The 14,983-nt window shown below is 45.0% G+C and overlaps 1 protein-coding gene across 1 annotated transcript in view; it reads right to left on the bottom strand.

Annotated features, from left to right (window-relative positions):
* The window catches only part of Fanci (FA complementation group I), a 55,390-nt gene that overhangs the window by 11,097 nt on the left and 29,310 nt on the right, over positions 1-14,983 (bottom strand). The window contains exons 16-24 of the mRNA XM_029537702.1: positions 13,961-14,075; positions 12,856-12,978; positions 9,540-9,608; positions 7,948-8,049; positions 6,829-7,008; positions 6,634-6,755; positions 5,861-6,025; positions 4,835-5,014; positions 912-1,078 (exon numbers count right to left, since the gene is read on the bottom strand). Coding sequence (XP_029393562.1) covers positions 912-1,078; positions 4,835-5,014; positions 5,861-6,025; positions 6,634-6,755; positions 6,829-7,008; positions 7,948-8,049; positions 9,540-9,608; positions 12,856-12,978; positions 13,961-14,075 — 1,223 coding nt within the window. The remainder of the gene's footprint in view (positions 1-911; positions 1,079-4,834; positions 5,015-5,860; positions 6,026-6,633; positions 6,756-6,828; positions 7,009-7,947; positions 8,050-9,539; positions 9,609-12,855; positions 12,979-13,960; positions 14,076-14,983) is intronic.

Below are 14,983 nucleotides of genomic sequence, written 5' to 3'. Positions count from 1 at the left end.
GCATGCTTGTATGTCTGTGCACACGCATGCAGTGCCCATGTAACTGTAGAGGGCGACAGATCCCCTTGGAACTGGAATTGCAAATGGCTGTAAGCCACCACAAGTGTGCTGGGAATCAAATCCAGGCCCTGTGAGAAGTAGCCAATGTTCTTAACTACTGAGCCATTTCTTGGGCCTGGGCATTTTGTTTTGAATTTTAAAAAACAATTAAATTTTTTTGGTAGGATCTCACTTTGTAGCATTCACCACTTTAGAAACTGCTACAAGGACCAGTTTGGCCTCAAATTTGTGGCACTCTTCCTGTCTTTCCCCCATGGACCACCACATCCCAACTAATACTTAAAATTATGTTATTTTGAGACAAGGTCTCATAGCCCAGGTACTTACTATGGGCCAAGTCTGGTCATGAACTTGTAATTCTGACTCAGTTTCCCCAGTATGGGGATTACAGGTCTGAGGCACCATATCTGGGGATAGCTAAAATTTTAGAAGGCCAAAAAAAAAAAAGTCTGGAGGCTGACTTAAATGTGTTTCTAAATTACACTTTCTTTTTTTTGAGGGGTTAGCAGGGATTGAGGTGGGGTCTCCTTGCTATGTGGTCCTGGCTGTCCTAGAACTCACTATATAGACAAGGCTGGCCTCGGACTCACAGAGCTCTGTCTGACTGACTCCCAAGCGCAGGGCTGAAGGTGTGTGCCACCATGACTGGCTTTAAGTGTCAGGTTCTTAATGCTGTGTCCCTCCTCTAGGCACTATCTGTGCTTAAATGCAATGCAGTGAGCGCCAGTCTGGAACCCACTAGAGGTCACTCCTCAGCAGCATGAGGGCTCCTCTGTTTGGTGAACAAACAGATTCAAGGGGTCTGGCTACAGAGAAGCCCGGAGCCAGCCATTTATGACACTGATGCCTACCCAGAGCCTGGAGAAACTGCTGGACCTTGGGCTGATAGAACTGCTGCACAGCACTGAATGCCTTCTGCAAACCTTCCAAGCACAGAAGAGAGATGCTCTTTCCCTTCTCCTTCTTCCCCGACTCCTCCACGGACGTAGGAATTGATGTGTATCTCCACAGCAAGACCCTACAGTGTGGGAAAGTTGTCTGGTCATCCTCCACAGTGTAACTCTCCATTACTGGCCTCCTTTCTGTTCCCACATAGGTGCTTTATAACTCATCATATGTAACTGCACATACGAGGCTGAAGCTCCACGGTCCAGCACGTCTGTCAGATTTACCTCTTGCTGCAAGCATCAGTGCATGGTGTCCCTTTGTTTTATGTTACGTTATGTTGGGTCTCATTACCAAGGCCTGTCTCTTTAAAACTTTTTTCCCTTCTTACGTTTTATGTGGATGAATGCTTTGCTAGCTTGCATGTCTGTGGACCACGTGTGTGCAATGTCTGCAGAAGAAGGTACCTGATCCCCAGGACTGAGTTAGTCAGTTTTGAGCCACTGTGGGTGCTGGGCATAGAACCGAGTGGTCTGGAAGAGCTGCCTTGACCTCACCATCACCAGCCCCAGCCAGGCTTGTCTTACATTTGCTGTGTGGCTGAAAATAAGTCTGACCCTCGGACCTTCTTAGTGCTGAGATGCCAGGCTTGTGCCAACACACCTCCTGGCCTTACATGCTGCTGGAGTTTAAACCCAGGCCTCATGTTGCTCTGCAAACTTTCTTTCTTTTTTTTTGAGACAGGGTTTCTCTGTATAGCCCTGGCTGTCCTGGAACTCACTCTGTAGACCAGGCTTGCCTCCAACTCAGAAATCCACCTGCCTCTGCCTCCCAAGTGCTGGGATTAAAGGCGTGCGCCACCACACTCGGCCTCTGCAAACTTTCTTAACTGAGCAACATCCCAGCCCCATTCTGTTTCCACAGCTACGTAGTATTCAATCTACTGTAGGGACATAACAGTCTGTTCATTCACCCTTTTCTTTCTTTCTTTCTCTTTCTTTCTTTCTTTCTTTCTTTCTTTCTTTCTTTCTTTCTTTCTTTCTTTCTTTCTTTCTTTCTTTTGGTTTTTCATATGCCTTTAGACTGCTGAGTGAGCCTCTCCTCCACCCCTTTAATAAGATTTATTTCTTTTAAATATTACATATATATATGCAATATTTATATATATATATAAATAAACATTTTGCCTGAGTGTATGTATGAGTACCATCTATGTCTGGTGCCTGTGCAGGCCAGGGGAAGGAGCCAGATCCCCTAGAACTGCAGATGGCTATGAGCCACCATATGGATGGGGGTAAACAAATTTAAGTCCTCTGCAAGAGCAGCAAGTGAGCCATCTCTCTAGCCCATTCTTTTCTTTTCTGAGCTATGACCTCACACAATAGTTTAGGCTGGTTTGAAGTCTACTACACAGCCCAGGTTGACCTCAGATTCCTGGCAATCGTATTTCAGCCTTCTGAGTGCTAGGATTACAGTATGAGCCACTACATACAATCCTAAACTTAAAACATTTACTTGTGTATGCGCATGTATGTGTGTGTATGTATGTATATATGTATGTATTATGTATGTATGTATGTATGTATATATGTATGTATGTATATATATTTACATGACTTGGGTGCAGGAATCAGAGATCACACAAGTTCTTTGGTTCCAAGGATCAAACTTAGGTCATCAGGTTTGGTGACAAGTGACTTTACCCACTGTGCCAATTTGTCAGCACCTAAACTTTTTAATTGTATAAATTATTTTTTTTTAAAGATTTATTTATTTATTATATGTAAGTACACTGTAGCTGTCTTCAGACACTCCAGAAGAGGGTGTCAGATCTCATTACAGATGGTTGTGAGCCACCATGTGGTTGCTGGGATTTGAACTCAGGACCTTCAGGAGGAGCAGTCAGTGCTCTTACCCACTGAGCCATCTCGCCAGCCCAATTGTATAAATTATTAATGATTATTATTGTTACTGGAGGACCCTGGCCAGCTTCAGCATGGCAAACATGGCTCTGCCAGGCTTTGCCCTTCTCCCCCATTCCCTCTCTTGCTAAAAACCTTAGATTACATTCCTGAACCTAGTCACCAAGGTCTATTCCCTTATTTGGCTGCTTTTTTTCTCCTGAGGCCAGCTATCAAGTATTAAAGTCCAGCAATCAAAAGCCCCCTATGGCTCACCCAATTAACATGCCCAATCAAAATTAAACACCTTATCCTAACATGGGGTTTCCCCTTTTATATATATAAATTGTCATTTTCTTATGGGCCATGTCTGTTTCTTCTCTATCCAGAGGCAGTCCTGTGTCCCCTGGGACAAGGCTCCACCTCCCTGTTCCCTTCCCCTTCTTCCTCATCCCCTAGCTCCTGTTTTTGTCTCTTATTCCCTGCCCTTTGTCCCTCTGGGACAAATAAATCTCCTTTGTGCTGAGAACTTGGTCTTGGGTGTCTTATGTTGATACTGGTCTCTTTTGTTATTATTCTTGTTTAAATTTTTATCCTTTAAAAAATAACTTGAGAGCTGACGAGAACCAAATTTGGATGATCCTCATGCAGCAGTTTTCTCTGAGTGTAGAATCTGCCATTTTGGAGGTAAGCTCTTCAATACACAGGACGTTAAAGAAGAGGTGAGACAATTGATGTTGAGGATGGTGGTGAGATGGCAGGATGTTCTAAGGGACGGTAAAATACTTCATCCATCAGGCAATCTCCTAAAGCTCAGGAAGTAAACAATTCAAAATACCCAAAGGAAGTCCCTGAAACTAACTAGATTTACTAGGCCCCTCCCTCATCAAGAATAAATAAGCAGTAAAGACTACTGAGAGACATTCTCAGACCAGTTAAGCTGCCTAAGAGGCTCAGACCAGCCAAGCTGCCCGGAAGAAACAGACCAGCTGAGCTACCTAAGGCCACTCTTTAACTGGCTGAACTGCGTACAGGCTGTACAATATAATCCAGGTTTCCAGCATTTGTGGACTGTCACCCACGCTGGGGTGGGCTTAGGTGATGCACCTGTCTTTGAGTCATTTCTGTTCCTGCAAATAACCCCAAACCCAAATTCCTGTAAGTAACTCCAATAAAAAAATCACTGGTTTACTAAAATGAATTTTGGTGGTCTTCTTATTTTGGCCTGGCATCAGGTTCCTGTCTGAGATAAGTAGACTTTTGTTCACACCTCCTCAGAAATTGTGTCGTACAATAGCAGTGTTCAGTTCTTAACTCCTGAGCTATATCCTCCAGCCCCCATGGTATTCTCTGATCAAAGTACTATGTGCAACCAAAAAGAATGTACTTAGAGGCTGGCGTCAAGTGGTCAACAGATGGCCACTCAGTCAAGAGAGATAATAACACTTCTCAGGTCTTTACCTCATTACTTCCTTTTGTCTATTTCTTTCAGTTGTGTTGCTTTTTAAGAAAGATGTTACTACATTTTAAATTATGTGTATGTCTATGTATAGATACATGAATATGAGTATAGACGCCTGCTGGGTCTAGAGAAGGACACTGGCTTTCTCTAGATCCAGAGTTAGAGGGAACTGAACCAGGGTCTTCTACAAGAACAGTCTACACTCTTAACTGTGAGTCACCGCCCTAGGCCATTTATTTATTGTATTTATTTGTGTTTAAGTATTTTTAATCTGTTGTCAGGCGCATGTACACTTAGGCTCATCATGCTTGCTTTATGCACAATTCAATCACTATGCAATAGTATCCTCTTCCCTCCTGGGAGCACAGTAAGATTTTATATGAGACAAAGAATCACACAAAATAAGAAGACTCACTATGAGAAACTAACTTCGCTCCAAATACATGCCCAATGGTCCTGTCCCGAGCTTCTCTGAGAATTCACAGCACACAAGCTAGCAAACGGTTTGAGGGTGAGAGTGGCTTACCGAGTTATGTCACAGAGGTTCTGGAAGATCTTGTCTGGGTTCTGGCCGTCGGGACCACTCACATGCCCTGTGCGTATTAGCTGCTGTATCTTCTGCACAGCAACATTCACTGCATAGTGCATAAACTCGCTGCTGGACCGCAGGACAGACAGACTCTCTTCATGACTCTGGATGCTGTCTCTAGACAGAGAGTAAAGGAAGGAAGGAGCTGAGCCTGGTGGTGTGGTAGGTAACCCAGCGCCTAGGAGGCTCAAACAGGACTGAAAGCTCAGAGGCTGACTGAGCAACCGCAGAACAAAGGGTTGGGGATACAGCTGAGTGGAGAGTCCCTGCCTAACATACTCAGGCTTGGGTTGCACCTCACATACAGGGAGGGAAGATCATCTCCCTCCTGCTGCTAGCATCTGGACTAGGGTTTGTAGTGACCTCAGAACAGCAGCACTCAGCAAGCTCTGAATGGAAGATTCTATGCAGCTTAAGCCTGAGTCATCACCAGGGCTGCTCTCACTCTGCTTGCTGGTACCTCAGTTCCTGCCTCCCCACATCAGTCCCTCACACTTCAGTTAAATCAAAGCTCATCTTGGTCTTTTAGAGAGTTGACTGTTCCTTTGTTATTTAGTTCAGTTTTCTCCTTTCTTCTCCATTGAGCCTTTGTGTATGAATTACTTAAGATGTTCTTACAATACCCCTAAATTCATCCTTCTTGTTCACTGCTCCAGGTCTTCTCATTTGCTTTAATAATTTTGAGGTTCAGTTGGATGTGGTGGTACACACCATTAATCCCAGCACTCAGGAGACAGAGGCAGGAGAATTTCTGTGAGTTTGAGGCCAGTCTGGTCTACAAGGCAAGTTCTAGGATAGCCAGGGCTACACAAGGAAAACCCTGTCTTAAATAACAATTTTGAGGGACACCCTTCCTCTGTAGAATGCCCATCTTGGGTTATGCAACTTTGAACCGGGGAACATAGACTATGGGGTGCACGCTCTCCTTATTGAAGTGCAGGCTCAACACAAGCAGGGTCTTACCTGAAGAGAGCAGTGAGGAGATCAGACACAAACTTCAAGGACAGGAGGCTGTCGCTGGCTTTACTAGCCATCTTAGCCTTGCCTTTGCCAGCTTTCTCACTGAGGGTGTCAGAGAACTTCTTGTAACATGTGAAGAGGCTCAGGATCTCCTCAAACTTACTCTTGCTGTGTAACAGGAAGAGACAGAGACATGTGTCAGACTGGGTGCTTTGGTTTCAGACAGTGAGGAGACTGCAGTGCATCCTCAGGTGCCCTACACTAGACACAGCACTGCGGGGTAACGGCGGACTGTTGTTAGCACAGTACTCCCAAGCTACAGCAGTCTCTAAGAGTCTTTTCTTCTTTCCCCTTCTTCCCAGTCAAGGACCACGGAAAACCCGTACTACCACTAATGAAATGTTTGCAGTGGAAGTCAGCAGTAGGTGAATGCAGGATCTGCGAACTGTGAATAAATGAAAGCTTGCAGGGACATAAAGTTCACAGGCCTGGAGGGAAGTACATAGTTTGGGTTTATTGAGAAATACCATTAGCTGTGTATGGTAGCATGTGCCTTCAATCCCAGCACTTGGGAGGCAGAGACAGGAAGATCTCTGTGAGTTTGAGGCCAGCCTGGTCTACATGGAGAGTTCTAGGCCAGCATAGACCCTATCTAATGAGACTCTGCCTAAAAAAGCCAAAAGAAAGAGAAAAGGACATACTATTATCATCTTCAGTCCTTTCGTGTCTAATGTAATACTAGAGCAAACTCTACGAAGGGTCACAGTAATCCTTACCTGAAGTTACTTATGGAGAAATTATATTCCATTAGAACTTCACACACTCCCATTATGAGACACGCACAGATATTATTCTTGATGCCGACATTAGTGTTCTGAGAGAAATCTGCTGATTTATCCTAAGGGACAAATATAAATCACCATGGTACCAAATCTTCCATCAGTCCATATGTCTGAGGACTTAGCAATTACCAGCTCAAAGTCTTCTAGCTCACTCTTGATCATTCTGACAGTAATGGACTCCAGCATATCATCCAGCTCAGAGTACAATTCCTCCTCCTCCTCCTCCTCTCCTTCATCTCCTTGTTGCATGGGGACAACTCTGCTCTTATACCAGGCCAAGCAATGCTGAATGCAAGACAGCAGATGATCCTGTAGAGGAAAATAAGCTGTGGCAGCTCATGATGCTCTTATGAAGCTATGTTATTTGCTGGGCCACACAGAAGGTCCATCTGAACTAACAAAGCTGGAGAGGCGTGAGTGAACTAAGGCATTTCCTGCACCCTCCCCCCTTGCCAAGCACTGGCCCCATAAGGAGCTCACACTTCAGAATGAAACTCCAAGTGTGCCTTCCTGCTGTGATAGCAACACTGTTAGAGCCCCGTTATGAAGTTAAACAGCCTCTAGTTCCCAAGCCCTGAAAGCTATTCTAAAGATTGGGGTTTATGCTGAGGGAACCTTTGGGACACCAACACAGCATCTTAGAAGGACGCTTGGAACATCTCATGGCACTGAAGCTGCATTAATGAAGACTCAGCTCTTCCTGTTCCTCGACCTGTGTTCTAAGTCACATTTTACATCCCTTCCCACAGAGAGGGTCATCCCAGTTTCTCCCTGCAGACTGGGGAAGCAGATCTGTTCACTCCCCTGTGCATCTCTATGTCCAACAGTGTGTAACCAAGGGTCTCTAAGTGACAGGTAAGACTCTTAGGAAGAGGCGGCTGTCAGGATTAGTGAAGTACTACTTGACCAAGAGATCCTAAGTAGGGGCTGGAGAGACGGCTCAGCATTGGTACTTGCTGCTCCTAGAGGAGCTGGGTTCCAGTTTCAGCAATCATGCTGTGGTTCACAACTCCAGTTCCAAGGGATCTAATGCCTCTAGGCACTAGGCACATATATAACATACATATGTCCCTGCAGGCAAATACTCATACACATAAAATACAATAAATCAATCTCCTGATGGGTCACAAATAACCGACATGGAAAAGTAAAACCTCCTAGAAAGAACTGGAAAAGAACGGGACCAGCTGTAGATCAACCTTACCACCGACGAGGGGACAGTGGCTGCAAGCAGGTGCCCAGTCTTACCAGAGGCTCTTGTAGAAAGATCTGACTTCCTTGGGTCAGAACACAAGCTCCTAGTTTCAGGGGAGGTAGCAGATCAGGCTCTGGCTCATAGAACTGTTTTAACTGTGTATAGACAGAAAAACCATGACTCATGAATCCTCGAGTTTTTAAATGTTGAAGCTGATGGCACCTTAGCCTTTCTAAAGCATGTTTCCCAACTGCCAGAAGAATGATGTAACAAATGTGACTCCTTTGGCCTGCCTGCATCCATCCATTCACAGCACTGATCAAGGTAACTTTCTTTACTTTTGCTCCCCTCACACCCGCCCCTACATCTGCAAAGGGGGTCAGCATTCGCAGGGAAGTCTGATGAGGAATACAGGCTGCAGGACGGATTGGACTTGGTGGGTTACAAGTAAAAAGGAGAAGACATGAAGGTGGGCAGGGAATGCGTTGGGGGAGGTGCTGGAGAAACTGGGGTGTACACACAAACACACACACACACACACACACACACACACACGCGCGCGCGCGCGCACACAGAGCGGTCATGTGATCAAGATGTATTAGATACACACATGGAGCTGTCAATGAATAAAAGATTCTTAAAAAGAGTCTAGACTTCTGAGTCAGACTGCCTGCGTCTAAACCAGTACTTCCACTTACTACTGATGTAGACAGTTCTCAAAGTTTTGGGCCCTCACTTGGAAAATGAGGAAATTAAAGCTACATAAGGATTCACTATCACAACACAGGTAAGGAACTTCAAACATTGCTTGGCACACAACAGAGCCTGAAAAAAATGCTGGCTATTATTTACCCCTGTCCTTTTCACTTCTGGAGTCTGAATAATTCAGAAAGCACTGTCCTATGCCTTCAAACATGGCTTTTAATTCTTTTTTTGTTTTTGTTTTCCGAGACAGGGTTTCTCTGTATAGCCCTGACTGTCCTGGAACTCACTTTGTAGACCAGGCTGGCCTCGAACTCAGAAATCCACCTGCCTCTGCCTCCCAAGTGCTGGGATTAAAGGTGTGCGCCACCAACGCCTGGACATGGCTTTTAATTCTTATTAAAAGTGTGACGAGCTGGGCAGTGGTGGCGTACGCCTTTAATCCCAGCACTTGGGAGGCAGAGACACAGGATGTCTCTGAGTTTGAGGCCAGCCTGGTCTACACACTGAACCCCAGGGTACCCAGGGATATACAGAGATCCTACCTCAAAAGAACCAATCAAACAAAATACCTCAAAAGAGCCAATCAAACAAAATTCTTTCTTTGAAACTGAAAACTCCAAACCTGAAGTGGTAGTGTGTACTTGAAACCCCAGAGCTTAGGAAAAATCAGCAATTCCATACAGCTTCTACTATAAAATGCATTTGAGTCGCAGCCTGGCTATATGAGACCATGTCTCAAAGGTCATAAATATATAAAATAAACTTGAAATGGCTCCATAAAGTGTCCTTAGGACTTAAGGAGCAGACTGAGAACTCAAGGAAGAGTTGGAGGATAGCAGTACGGCAGCTGGGAAGTGGAAGCTCACACAAAACAACCCAGAGAGTACAGCAACCCCACAGCATCTGAGTTCCCTCCACGATCCATAAAAACGTATCTTACCTGCGAGAAGAGAGTCTGCATGATTGAGCTAGCCAGCTGAGAGTTCCGTCGAAGGACATCGTAGAAGCCCTAGGAGCAACACAGAGACAAGCTCGTTCCTTCTTACCTGGTCTCAGTTCTTATAAATTTCTTTTGTGTGTGTGTGTTGGGGATACAGGGGTGTGGGAGTCTGTGCCATGTATGTGGAGGCCGGAAGAGGCACTGGATTCCTTGGAGCTAAAATAAAAGGTAGTCCTAAGCCACCAGACACAGGGCTGGGAAGCTCAGGTCCTCTGGAAGAGCGAAGCACTCTTTAATTGCTGAGCCAACTCTCCAGGCCCTGACATTGTCTTACTTTCCGCACACACATTGAAAACAGCATTCTGAGTTTCTGTTAGGGTTGCACCCCATCTGCAGATTTGAGACTTAAATACCACCAAAATTGAGCAACCTGCAAGCATGTCATATCTTTTATTTATTCTTTAGCATCTCTCATAATATCTGGAGGTTTAAGTGTTTCCTTTAGATTTGCTTTAAATACTTTATTTTAATTTCTGGCTATTCAATGCTAGGATGAGTAATTACAGTAAACCTTCACATTGTTGATCTATCTCATCACAGCTCATGCTGATATTTATCTTACTAAACACTTTTAATAAATTAATACTGTGCAAATGGACACAGCTTTAGTTTTCCCTTTTAAATTTGTGTGCCTTTAATTCTTTTTCCTGCCCTACTGTGTGGGCGAACATCTCAACTCTGAGGATGAACGAGGCACGGAGAACAAACACCTTTGCTCCTCACCACAAGCGAGTATTCTCTCCGTGGCCATTTTAAGCTCCATCCGTGCCTTTTCTAACGTGAGGAAGTTTCTTCCTGAAGCAAGTTTGCTAAGAGTTTCTGAAAGACTTTAACATAAAGGAATGTTGAGCAAGGATGTCTGTGTAATGTGTGCACAGGTGTGCGTTTGTGCCAAAGCCAACATAGCCCAGGCTGCCTTGAATTTTTTGTGACCCACCCACGTGGGTCTTCCCAGTGCTGGGTTCATAGATGTGGTTGTTAGGCCTCGCTCCCTCCAATTAACAGCTTGGTTGTTAAGAGCACTTGCTTCCCTTGTGGAGGACCTAAGTTCTGTTCCCAGTATGGACACGGAGGCTTACAACTGCCTGTAACTCCACCTCCAAGGGGATCTAACACCTCTGGTCTTCACAGGGATTCGCCCTTACACAGACAGACAAGACAGACAGACAGACAGACAGACAGACAGACAGACAGACAGACAGACACACACACACACACACACACACACACACACACAATTAAAAATAATGAAAATAAATTTTAAAAATTTAGGGCTAGAGAAGTGGCTCACTGGGCAGAAGATGTTGGCTTCATCTGATACCTAAGACCAAGATTACAACTAATGTCAAGAGCAACAGACACAATGAGAGAGACAGACAGACAGACAGACAGACAGACAGAGATAGTGTTTACAAAGACATGGCAAGAAGATAATTAAGTTGCTACACAATGTATCCAAAATATTTCATTTGGCCTTAAAAATCATGTTGCCAGAGAAACTTAATGAAATGAAAAAATGATTACAACAGAAAATTAGATAACAACATATATAAATTTTACATAAATCTGTATATATGAACAGTAGAATTGGAAATACCACAAAACAAACGTGTGTGTGTGCGTGTGTGTGTGAGACTGTGTACACATGTAGGCCAAAAGTAATGGGAGCCTTCCTGGATTTCTCTACCACAGTGTCTGAGACAGCATCACCGGGGGAGGGCGAGCACCTAGAGCGGCCAGCCAGCCCCAGAACCCTACCTCCACTCCCCTCTCTCAGCTGCCTTCCTAACTTAAAGCCATTTTAACAAACCTGAAAATTCCAGCACCTACCAACTTCTATAGCTCAAGAAACACTGTTCTAGGATGTCAAATGGGCGCCAGGGGTGGCAATGGTCCCTGGTGACCCTCCTGCCTGAGGTAGAGGCGGGCACGGAAGGATCTAAGGTCATTGGCTGCATTGAGCTTGGGCCAGCGTGGGCTACAGGATGTTCCTGTTGTGGAGAGGCAGAAAGAAAGAAACAAAAGGCTGCTCTCTGAATGAACTTTGACCTCTCCTCCCTGCTGAGGGGACAGCTGCTCTCCATTCCTTCCAGGAGATGTCTGACATCCTGAATACCTCACATTCTGGAGACAGCAGTGTTTCCTCCACAGTCACTGGGTGCTCTTTGTACTGGCTATGTAGTTGCTTTCTGCTGCTTGCCTACTATTCTGTCATTATGTGACTGAGTCCAACAGTCCCCCCCAAAACAAACAAACAAACAAACAAACAAACAAACAAACAAACAAACACAAAAGGAGGAAGGAAGAACCGTGCTCTTACAAAACTAAATGTATTAGAGATTTAAGGATGGCAACTCTGACAGCTGTGAGATAAAACCACTCACTATAGAGGGAAAGTGCAACCCCTGAGCCGTCACAGTAGTGTCTATACTCAGTATCTTAAACATGGCTTACTTTTTTTCCTTTTGTTTTTGACATAGCTCTGGCAGGACCCACAGATCCACCTGCCTGTGTGGTGGCTGGAATGAGAATGACCTCCATGTGCTCATGCTGGAATACTTGGTCCCCAGCTGGCAGAAATGATAGGTGGGATCAGAATGTGTGTCCAGAGGTGGGCTTTAAGATTTCAACTGCCTCCTCCGTTCTCCATTATTCTCAAAGTGCTCTCTGCCCCTGCCTGTGGCTCATGCCGTGAGGGTCAGCTGCTGCTCCAGCGCAGGCCTGACTGCTGCCATGCTTCTGCCATGAATGACAGGGAGGGATGTTTACCTAAACTGTCGCTCTAGAGCTGTAAGCACCAAGTAAACACTTCTTCCTGGAAGCTACCTCAGTCGTGGTGTTAGCACGCAACAGAAAAGGAACTAAGATGCTCTGCCACACCAGTGCTGCCTCAAGGCAGCATGGCCACCTACCAGCTCTTGGAAGTGTTTATGCAAGTTTAGATACACAAAAATTTGAAAGGAGGCAATAAAGTAAGGGTATGTTGTATATGAGGGACAGAACTCACTAACGACAAGTTTGGTGTTAAATTCAGACCGGTAAATTAGCAGTAAATCTAAATATTTCAAATTAAAATGGTTACGATCCATCAATTATTTATGATTTCATGACTTAACTTCTGGACTCACTATTGCTACGCACTGACCAACAGCAGAAGGACACATCTACTGTACGTCCAGACCCAGAACAAAGCTGTCATAAGGAGAGTTACTCTCTGTAAGGAGGGCTGACAGTCTCTTGCACTTCCCTCACTTACCTCGTAAAGCATGAGCCGGATGTCTGCCTGCTGCCCCAAGCTTCGTTTCAAGCTGTCTATGATCTCAAGGCAGAAGGTCTCGTTGGCGACAGCGCTGTATCGGCTGTGAACGTCCACGCGCACCTGGAAGGGAGGGTGGCAGCTCGTGTCCAGCCTTCTCAGGCGGTTTCTGCTAAGGAGGTTGTGCTTGTCATAGAGAAACCCACTAGGCCTGGATGCTGATGTGACCACCATCTCCGCACATTCCCTGTCACTCGGTCTGGTTTGAAACGGACTAGGATTAACCCATTCCAACAAGCCTGACTTGGCTGTTCCTTAAGGTTTACTTGAACAATGCCAGCTACTCAGGAAGGCAGCTGACTACCTCTTCCCCAGACAATGCAGTAGTCACAATAGTTACAACTGTATTAAAAACCTAAGACTTGCATTAAAAAGAAAGCTGAGCTCTTTATACCTATAAAAATTAAAGAGCTTTAGAGATGGACAGTTTTGTTGAGTTGTGCACACACAAGCAGGCAGGAGAAACACTCTCACATATAAATAAAATCTTTAAAAAGTAAATTTACGTAGCTCTACATAATACATAATATATACATAGCTAATGCATAATTATATGTATATGTTACATGTGTAATTTTGTAATACATAAATATAAATAGCTAAAAAGCACAATAAAGCGGGTAAGTTAATATTTTATTTAATCCAACATACCTAACACATCAACATGTATGTAATTCAATATAAAGTGATTGAAAATGTTTGTATTTCATTCTAAACCTTGAAAATAAACATGAATTTTATGTATACAGCAAACGCAATTTGGACTAGTCCCATGTCAGTCAAGTGTCTAGTTCAGCAGCTATGTGAAGGCTGCTGTCTACCACATTAGACAGCATTCTGACCCAGACAGAGCAAAGCCACGACTGGAATGCCTGCGAAGAGGTCACCCGTCACCCTTGCAATCCAGCACTCGGGAGCCGGAGGCATGAGGATTCCTGTAAGCTCCATGCCGGCCTGAGCTATGGGAGAAGGAACAAAAAAGATGACTTCCCTGTTACTGGTCGTGAGGTGATGTGCAGTGACAGTCACTGTGAGGCCCTCTTACCTGCGTGACACCAATAGACTGTGTGCACTGTGAGGATGGCAGGCTGCCGAGGACTTTAAAGTTCTTTAAGAGCAGTAAAAACCCAGCAACTGCAGATTTCCGGGCGTCCAGCTGGCTAGCTCAGGAATACACAGAGAAGTTAGCACCACAGGAAAACACAACGCCGAACAACACAAAACGAAACCAGCTAAGCTCGCACAGAAGGCCGGCAAGCACAGGCCAAGCCTAACTGAATTTACAAGCTCCAAATGAGGTGCCAGTGTCCCGAGCAACCAACAGCGTGGGGATGCAGCTGGCTGACTGCATTATCGTCTCAACCTCAGGACTAGCTGCACTTTCTCTCTCTGCTTGCAAGACTCCATGGCAACCAGAAGAATCCTGAGTTACAAACTGGACTGGAACTTGAATCTACATAGTGGACAGCCACGTAAATTGCTGACTTTTGTTGTGTCTGAATGAGTGCATTCCTCCACAGGGTTCCTTTCTTTATACAGGATCACAGTTTTCGACGCCACATAAACCTTCCATCCAAAAGATAGCAGCTGCGGCCCACACCTCAGTGACCAACACATGTTACAGACGTTATAACATATAATCCTGTGTAGCAGGCATGCTTTTGGGTGAGGAGTTCTAGCACAGAGATAACAGCTACTTGCTAGTTATTCCTCTAGATGTGTGGAAGTGCGTTACGACACGGCTAGCTTGGTATCTCGGTATCCTATCCTCTAAGTATCAAATGCCTTCCACACAGCACTGTACTACCTACCGTCTTAGTATTAATCATCTCCAGCTTATATAACATACCACACAATAAAGAGGGATCAGGAGGCCCCTCAATAATACTCTGGTCCACTAGTGACTGAGCCACAATTCTGCTGCCTACTAAAGTGAGACCCCTGAGTATATTCTTGCCTCCTTCCCCTTGGCACGATAGTCAGCTCATGTCCGAAAGCTCATGAAGGTTACTGTGGGGGAGGAAGAGCAGGGTACCAGAGATCACCAAACATGGATGGTAGCCTACTG

The sequence above is a fragment of the Mus pahari genome, chromosome 1 (assembly GCF_900095145.1).
Source record: "Mus pahari chromosome 1, PAHARI_EIJ_v1.1, whole genome shotgun sequence".
Lineage (NCBI taxonomy): Eukaryota > Metazoa > Chordata > Mammalia > Rodentia > Muridae > Mus > Mus pahari.
This window is presented reverse-complemented; position numbering and strand designations above follow the sequence as displayed.